Genomic DNA, 9518 nt, shown 5'->3' on the forward strand with positions numbered 1-9518 from the left:
TTAATTTTGTTGATTAATATAAATATAAGCAAGACAGGGGAGGTAATACACTACAGGGGAAACAAATGCAATAAGTTTAAATTTATTGTTACAGATTTGCCTCCCTTGTAATATATTTAAATTTTACCAAATGTAAGGCTAACTGCATTTTTGTAATGTACTACTACTACTACTACTACTACTACTACTACTACTACTACTACTACTACTACTACTACTACTACTACTACTGGTACTACTGCTGCTGCTGCTGCTGCTGCTGCTACTACTACTACTACTACTACTACTACTTCTACTACTACTACTACTACTACTACTACTACTACTACTACTACTACTTCTACTGCTACTACTACTACTACTACTACTACTACTACTACTACTTCTACTGCTACTACTACTACTACTACTACTACTACTACTACTACTACTACTACTACTACTACTACTACTACTACTACAAAAATGTAATGTAATACTACTACTACTACTACTACTACTACTACTACTACTACTACTACTACTACTACTACTACTACTACTACTGGTACTACTGCTGCTGCTGCTGCTGCTGCTGCTACTACTACTACTACTACTTCTTCTACTACTACTACTACTACTACTACTACTACTTCTACTACTACTACTACTACTTCTACTGCTACTACTACTACTACTACTACTAGTACTACTACTACTACTACTACTCTACTACTACTACTACTACTACTACTACTTCTACTACTACTACTACTACTACTACTACTACTACTACTTCTACTACTACTTATACTACTGCTGTACAACTACTACTACTACTAGTACTACTACTTCTACTACTGCTCTACTACTACTACTACTAGTACTACTTCTACTGCTACTACTACTACTACTACTACTACTACAACTACTACTACTACTACTAGTACTACAACTACTACTACTACTACTACTACTACTACTACTACTACTTCTACTACTACTACTACTACTACTACTACTACTACTACTACTACTACTGCTACTACTACTACTACTACTATTTCTTCTGCTACCACCACCACAACCTACTACTACTACTACTCTATTACTACTACTACTACTACTACTACTACTACTACTACTCTACTACTTAACTACTACCACCACCACCACCGCCACCACCACCATTCACAGTGACAAAAAACGTATTCACACAATGGCTGCTACTACAATTTATAGCCCATATAGGGGGGCATGCATGTTTTACAAACAGCCCTTGTTTTTATTATTTTATTTTTGAAAGACCGTCCAACTATCCCACCCAAGAACCCCCCTTTCCCCAAAAAAATAAATTATTTTTATTTTGTTTTTGCATTTTTATTTCTTATTTTTGAAAGATAATGTAATAATTGACCACACCCCCACACTATACACCCCTCTCCACCCCACCCCTCCATCTTTTTTGATTGAAGTATTGAGATAGTTCCCTTCACCTTTAAAAAGAAAAATAGATGAGCGGTCTGCACCCGCAAGGTGGTGCTCTTGTTTTATCTGGGCCGACACTGGAAAGAAATAATTGCTTTCATATAAAGAAGCATAACTTTTAAGAAAAAATACTTTGTACTGACTGAATGCAATTAATACATATTATGACATTCATTGTCTTATTGCAGCCATCATAATGTTAATTCTACCTGTGAAATATGGAGTAACATTAACTTGTGAAATATGGAGTACTGATAACATTACCTTTTTTGGTAGATTTTAGTTCTTCCTAAAGAAAAGATGAATTTGATGATGGTAGTCGTTGATGAAAAGGAATAAACATCTGAATGCACTACATTAACTTTGGGGAGAAACAACTTCATATAAAAAAGTGTTTGACGGCCAATTATGAATGCATGATTTGTCAGGAATAAATATAATCTCTCCTACTGTCCCTTGTGGATGGCATTTCAGCCACATGCTAAGCAACAAAATCAATACATAACTCTTAAGCCAACATTGAAACCCTTTGAGCACTCAAGCAGTCACATTTCCCCCCAATCTTCATGAAATCTTCAGAACATTTTTTCAACGTAGCTGTTTAACCCAGCTTTTCACCTGAAATGACCTTTATCAACAGCCTATTAAATGTTTTGGAAATTTCCCAGCAGTGGACCTGAATGAATCCATTAGAATATTTAATTAGCTAATTTAAGAGAAATCCACTGGAACAATGACCACATCACTGCGTCTGTGTACAGCGTATAGGATGTAAGACTGTCCACTGGAACAATGACCACATCACTGTGTCTGTGTACAGCGTATAGGATGTAAGACTGTTCCGTATAGGAACTTATGGACAATGTGTTGCATACGACACAAAGACACACATTTGTGCCCAGATACAATGCCACGTTAAAATACATATTTAAGAATTTCAGGATAAGTAATCTTAGAAGATACTTCTTGTTTAATATAAGTTCAAAAATGGTTTTGGTCCATTGAAACACATGGCTACCAGGGGGTTGGGCAGTTTTTGTTACATGTCTTCAGTGAAAGCATGTAAAAAAACTAATAAAGTCACACATTTTGCCCAATCCACATGAACCTTGATGAGAATATTACTTTTGTTGTAATGACATTTCAACCCATATTATAAATGGTTGTTGCTTTCAGATCTCAGGTGATCAGGGTAGTTCCGTTAGTTGTGTTTTTAGTTGACGCTGTGTTTTAGTTTGGTATTGTGAGCTATATTGGAACATATGTGTAGCAATAGTAAGGCATGTTATATTGTACCTTATTTAGAAGTATTGGTGTCACATGAAAATTAAGTAGCTTGTCTTTACCTCTACAAACACATGTTCAAGAAATTACCAAATACGTATTATGTGTACTTTCAAGGAGTGATTCTGACTGTGCACAAAATGTTATGTATGGATTTTATTCAGGAACAGTTGATCGTTTTATTTACACATGCTCACTGTTGTAAGGCTAGCATTTTCATAAATGTTTGCAGCAATATTGTTGATAAACAATGTAGTTGCATGTTATAGTATCAAGCTTTATTATAAGCCAGATGGATTATCTACTTGTTTACAATATATTTGCATTTTATTATTAAGGATAATTAAAAAAAAAGTTCTTTATTGTATTTTATTTCAGAAGGTCCAAAGTGAAGAATGAAAAAAAAAGACATTGTTGGACTCCATGGTTAAGAGCGTCAGAAGAAAGAAACTATGTCTGAGAATAGTCACACATTGGCCAGTGCTTGCAGAGGCATGTTATATTGAATGCCAACTGGGAATTGCAGGGCAAAATCGGACCAAGACTCTGTACTCTTTCCTTGCGACATTAGATGGGCATGGCTGCATATGTGTCTTTCACAATCATATATTTGAAATACATTTGAAATAATTAAATAGAAAATAAGTGCATATTTTTAATTATACAGACTATTTATGTACACACTCTGATAAAAGTTAAAATGTTGGTTAGTGTTCTGAATCATTCATGTGTCTACATAAAAATCTGATTTTGCAACAAGCTCTTTACAGTGACTGATATTGAAATATGTCAAGTAAACATATTAAGAATTAAATACAAAGAGACATACACTTAAAAAGTTCATAGCTACATATCACATTTATCCACTTTACATTTGTATGCAGTATAACACTCAATCATAGAAGTTGATTTGTTGTACACCATATTACAACACTTATAAAACTTCAGTTGTTGTATGCCATAAGACAATTATAAAACAATGACAAAATGAAAACAAAAACTAAGCTTGGACGGTTTTGAAAAAAAAATCCAAATCACACGTGGCAAAGATACGGTTTTGTTTTTGTACTAGCTAGCTATTATGCATAATTTCTATCATTAAAGTAACTGTTTATTATCTGTCATTGCCGTTTAAAGCAAATGTTTTGCCAGTGAGCATCATGTAATGTCAGATCTGCAAAATGTCTGTGATATTATAATTAATTTTGTTAAATAATATGCCACAGTTTTCAAACCAATAATTATAAAACATAATTACGCTGTGGTTTATTGGGTCTATTTGCATGGAATGTTTGATTTCATATATTTAACCAGGTTTTCCGAAGGAAAAAACTGGTTATTAGATTGGCGAATGCGGGCGGGCTGGCTGGCGGGCGGGCGGAACAAGCTTGTCCGGGCCATAACTATGTCGTTCATTGTCATATTTTAAAATCATTTGGCACATTTGTTCACCATCATTGGACGGTGTGTCGCGTGAAATAATTACGTCGATATCTCCAAGGTCAAGGTCACACTTTGAGTTCAAAGGTCAAAATTGGCAATAAATGAGCTTGTCTGGGCCATAACTATGTCATTCATTGTGAGATTTTACAATTATTTGGCACATTTGTTCACCATCATGGGACGGTGTGTCGCACGAAAGAATCACGTCAATATCTCCAATGTCAAGGTCACCACAACTTAAAATAGATTTATTTTGAAACAAACTTACAAAGGGGGTTAATTTTGTTTGTTCATTTCAAAAGTTCAGTTTGAGTTGTCTCCCTAAATCAGATTTTTTTTCACAATGAAAACCTGGTTTTGTGACAATTTTGTCCCTTGTTTATTTATTCTATTGTGGATTTCAGAATTTTTGGCATACACAAATTTTTATACAGAAATAAGTGAAAACTAAACTCTGGATACGTCTACAATTCAAAAAGTATTTTAGCAAGGTTGATAGAAATCTGTACGTATCAGTAGAGGGGCATATGGGAAATATTTCATTTTTAGTGGGACAAAAAATGTGGTTGCTTTTGTTACAGCAATAAGTTTGTAAAAAACTGAAATCTGTATCTTTTGACAACTCAAAATATATATGGCAGCTTACTCTGAAAGAATTTACCTGATAGTGGACTTGCTGTGTTGACAGTAGCAAAGTAAAAATGGCTATGTGCAAACAGCATAAAACCAGAACAGCCTGCGAGTAACTTGAAGTCTTTTCAGGATTTATGCTGTTTGCTGCTTATCAGTATCGAAGGGTTTGTAATGAAGCCTTACAAACTTAAATCTAGTAAGAAAGGTCTATAATTATATGTAACTTTCTAAGGGACTACAAATGCATCAAAATACGTTTCAAAGTGGTAAAGGGTTAATATACACTCATTATTCTGATGTGATGTATGTCACACGGGATTTCATTGCTGCCTGTGAGCATTAAGGGCTTACATAGATCGAAGGCAAGTTTCAATAGTATATTCACTAGTAAGTAACAAACTGTTATCATTTAGATTGTTTAGTTTTGTTGTAAGGTGCTGAGTTAAATTCTTCAGGAAATATTGGTGTTAAATTTGTATTATCTGTATTGTTGTATTGTTTGTGAAGTATGTTATTTTTGGGGTCAGAAGATGTGTCGTCAATACAAATTAGGCTCTCATTGGAAAGACCATTACTTAGCAGCAGAGGTGAGATGTAAAACACGTGTCTATGTGAACAGTATTTGAGATTTGCATGTGCAGTCCATGTTAAAGTATGTGACATCTCTGACAAAGACGGTTACAGGGAATAAGGTCCAGAAGCAATGATCATAACACTGGCTCTCCTGGATTGTTTACAAATCTGGTTTGGTATCTACTTCAATTAAAAATAACTCGCAACCTTGTCAAGTAGCGAGTACATTTGATAACAGAGCGAAAATCATTCAGGAGAATATAATGCATAATGGCTAGTAATGTATTTAGGAGAATTCAAATTGTGCATGTAATAAGATTTAAATTTAAAAAATATTGATTTTTTTTATACATATTTTTAGAATAACGGTTAAATTTAATTATTTCTACATAATTAATTAATGAAATAAAGAATGTATTTTGATGTAAATTGTTCAGACTAATGATGTTTATGCAGTTACTTTATTGCAAAGATCAATAAATTATTATGTTGTAAGTATTCAATATACAGGTTGTTGAACGTGTAATTGTGTGCAAAATTGACCCTTTAAGTCTGATTTGAAGTTCACCTGAATTTATGTTCAATTCCAAAGAGATTCAGTTATTCTTGTTCTAGTTTGATGTTCATATTTATGTACAGAATAAGTTAGCACAGAATAAATTAATGTGAAAGACGTTTTCTTTATCCTTCTTTGTGATATTTATACCACAACTACCAGTAGGTAGTGTGGCGGTCTATTCATTATTGGTGTGCACTGCCCGTTTGTCCCTAATATTTTATCATACCATTACATCGATGGATATTATGTGCCTGATATGTTTATGTTTATCACCTCAAAAGTGCAAACTAAATCAAGGTTTGGAAGAACCTCATATTATTTTTGGAATATTTTTCAGAATAAATTATAAGGAAATACGTTTTGGTAAAATAGAATTGGATCAAAGGTAACAAGCACTTTGATACCACAATGTAGTACATTTTGGAAACAAAAAGCAACAAAAACAGAATTATTTTTTAGCTCACATGAGCACAACGTGCTCTGTTGAGCTTTTGTGATCGCCTTTTGTCCGTCGTCAACATTTTGCCTTGTGAACACTCTAGAGGTCACATGTATTGTCTGATCTAAATGAAATTTGGTCAGAACATTTGTCTCATTGATACCTCGACTGAGTTCGAACACTGTAGAAGTCACATTTGATGCCCAATCTTCAAGTAACTTTGTCAACATGTTTGTCTAAATGATATATTGGTCGAGTTCAAAAATGGTTCCGGTCCGTTGAAAAACATGGCCGCTAGGGGGCGGGGTAGTTTTCCTTATATGGCTATAGTAAAACCTTATTAACACTCTAGAGGTCACATTTATTGTCCAATCTTCATGAAATTTGGTCAGAAGATTGGTCTGTATGATATCTTGGATGAGTTCGAAAATAGTTACATTTGCTTGAAAAACATGGCTGCCATGGGGCGGGGCATTTTTCCTTATATGGCTTTAGTAAAACCTTGCGAACACTCTAGAGGCCACATTTATTGTCCAATCTTCATGAAATTTGGTCAGAAGAATGGTCTCAATGATATCTTGTATGAGTTCGAAAATTGTTACGTTTGCTTGAAAAACATGGCTGCCAAGGGGCGGGGCATTTTTCCTTATATGGCTATAGTAAAATCTTGTTAACACTCTAGAGGCCACATTTAATTAGTGTCCAATCTTCATGAAACTTGGTCAGAAGATTCATCCCAATAATATCTTGGACAAGTTAAAAAATGATGCCGGTTGGTTAAAAAACATGGCCGCCAGGGGGCGGGGCATTTTTCCTTAAATGGCTTTACTAAAACCTTGTTAACACTCTAGAGGCCACATTTATTTTCTGATCTTCTTGAAACTTGGTCAGAAGATTTGTCCTAATGATATCTTGGATGAGTTCAAAAATGGTTTCGGTTGCTTTAAAAACATGGCCACCAGGGGGCGGGGCATTTTTCCTTATATGGCTATATATCGTGCTTTTGTAAAACCTGGTTAACACTCTAGAGGCCACATTTATTGTCCGATCATCATGAAACTTGGTCTGATGATTTGTCCCAATGATATCTTGGATGAATTCATAAATGGTTCTGGTTGGTGGAAAAACATGACCTTCAAGGCATTTTTCCTTATATAGCTATAGTTAAACCTTGTTAACACTCTAGAAGCCGTATTTATTTTCCGATCTTCATGAAACTTTGTCAGATTTGTCCCAATGATATTTTGGACAAGTTTGAAAATGGTTCCAGTTGCCTGAAAAACATGGCCACCAGTGGGCGGGGTATTTTTCCTTATATGGACATATGAATCTTCATGAAACTTTGTCAGTATATTTGTTTAAATGGTATCTTGGATGTGTATGAAAATGGTTCTGGTCTGTTGAAAACGTGGCTGCCAGGGTGTTCACTAGTCATGAAAGTTGGTAAGAACATTTTGTTCTAATGACATCTTGGGCTGCACAGAACAGGTCAGTTCCTTTGAATCTCAGGTGAGCGACTTTTGCTCTTTGTCACAATTGACACGTCAAACCAAATATTCATCAGGGATTATATTTCTTCTTTTTTTTATTGCATCACAGAGATAAACAGAAAAACAGCCTCAACTGATAACACACAAGAATAGGGCATTAACCTGTTATTCTCTATGTCTGCTCTTAAACATTCCCAAGCAGTGAAAGTTTTACATGGCATGCAAGAACAACATGCAGGAATACTCTACAGATCAAGGGCATACTTTGAGGTCAACATAACCTTCTTGTCTTTTAACTTCCACATGCATAATTAAACAGATTTCACGATAACCTGGCACAAATAATTAATATGAGACGGTGCATCTAATTCGAGAACTTTATGGTTGCTTAGAAATTCATATTGAACAAGACCTGTGTTTGTGAAACACAATACCCCCCCCCCCCCCCCCCTTGCAATTTGAAGCCACACAGCAGCTATTTTAAAGGAAATTTCTAGGTCCATGGCCCATAACTTCGTCAAAACTCAATGGAACCTAACGAAACTCCCACTTTATCTGTAAAAGTAAGTCATGTTGGTAGACTAACCAAAAAGCAGCTAAATATCTGGGAGTGTTTTGTAAAAAAACTCCGGAAAACAGTCATTATGGAGAAAATTTCTAATTCCCAAAGAAACTCGCACTTTATCTGCAAGTCATGTAGATAGACTGGCATACCAACAATCAGGTAAATATTTTATAGACCATAACTTGGAAAAAAATCAATGGCCCCACACATCATTTGTAAGTCATGTAGGTAGACTCACATACCAAATATCAGCTCAATATCCAAAAGCCTTGCATAAATAACCTCCGAAAAACGGTTATAATAGAGAAAAAATTGTAAGTTCAAGGCCGATTACTATGCCAAAAATTAGTGGACAGGAATGAAACTCACACTTCCTCTGTGGGTTATGTAGGTAGAATCACATACCAAACATAAGCTCAATATCTGAAAGTTATACGTAAAAAAACTCCGGAAAACGGAATGATAGACTGCTATATGCAACCCCTATCGGGGGCATACAAATAACCCGTGAAAAATTCAGCATAGGTTGTCAAAGCTCTAAGAGTCAAAGCAATATGTTGGGCTTTGAATCAACTTAAGTTAATACCCCAGCTTGTCAAGGTTTTTCTGTAGGTGACTCCTAATATTTTTATATTCACCAAAAGTTCTTAGACTTGAATTTAAGAATAAAGTATTTTCTTTAAACTAAAATATTCAACAATTGCTTAAATTTTGAGTCAGACTTGGCATAAACGAGTATATTCTAGATTCTGAAGTATAAGAATGGGTTGGTGAATATGGGTCCTAGTGTCCAAGATCACATGGTGATCACAAGTAGAGGCAATTCGTCATGAACACTTCCAGTAATAATTTAAATGCTCTCATAGATATTGATTTTCACATTTAATGAAATACATATGTAAAATAGTTTATGTCTGCACAGAACAGTAAAGGTATATTTAACCCTTTCCCACTCAGAAGCAAAGTGAAAATGGCTATGTGCAAACAGCGTAAAAACAGAACAGCCTGTGAGTAACTCGCAGTCTGTTCAGGTTTTATGCTGTTTGCTGCTCATAAGTATCTAAG

At 34.9% G+C, this 9518-nt stretch overlaps 1 protein-coding gene across 2 annotated transcripts in view; it reads left to right on the plus strand.

Annotated features, from left to right (window-relative positions):
- Positions 1-9518, plus strand: part of LOC127876051 (ubinuclein-2-like) — a 145589-nt gene that overhangs the window by 25539 nt on the left and 110532 nt on the right. The window contains exon 16 of one of the 2 annotated variants that reach the window (XR_008047625.1): positions 3130-4252. Coding sequence is in view for 1 of the 2 variants with exons in the window: in XM_052420901.1 (XP_052276861.1) it covers positions 3130-3143 (14 nt within the window). In the remaining variant the exon portion in view is untranslated. Of the gene's footprint in view, positions 1-3129; positions 6074-9518 lie in introns of those variants that run through there. The other variant, XM_052420901.1, reaches the window with a different exon arrangement.

This window comes from Dreissena polymorpha, chromosome 4 (assembly GCF_020536995.1).
Source record: "Dreissena polymorpha isolate Duluth1 chromosome 4, UMN_Dpol_1.0, whole genome shotgun sequence".
Lineage (NCBI taxonomy): Eukaryota > Metazoa > Mollusca > Bivalvia > Myida > Dreissenidae > Dreissena > Dreissena polymorpha.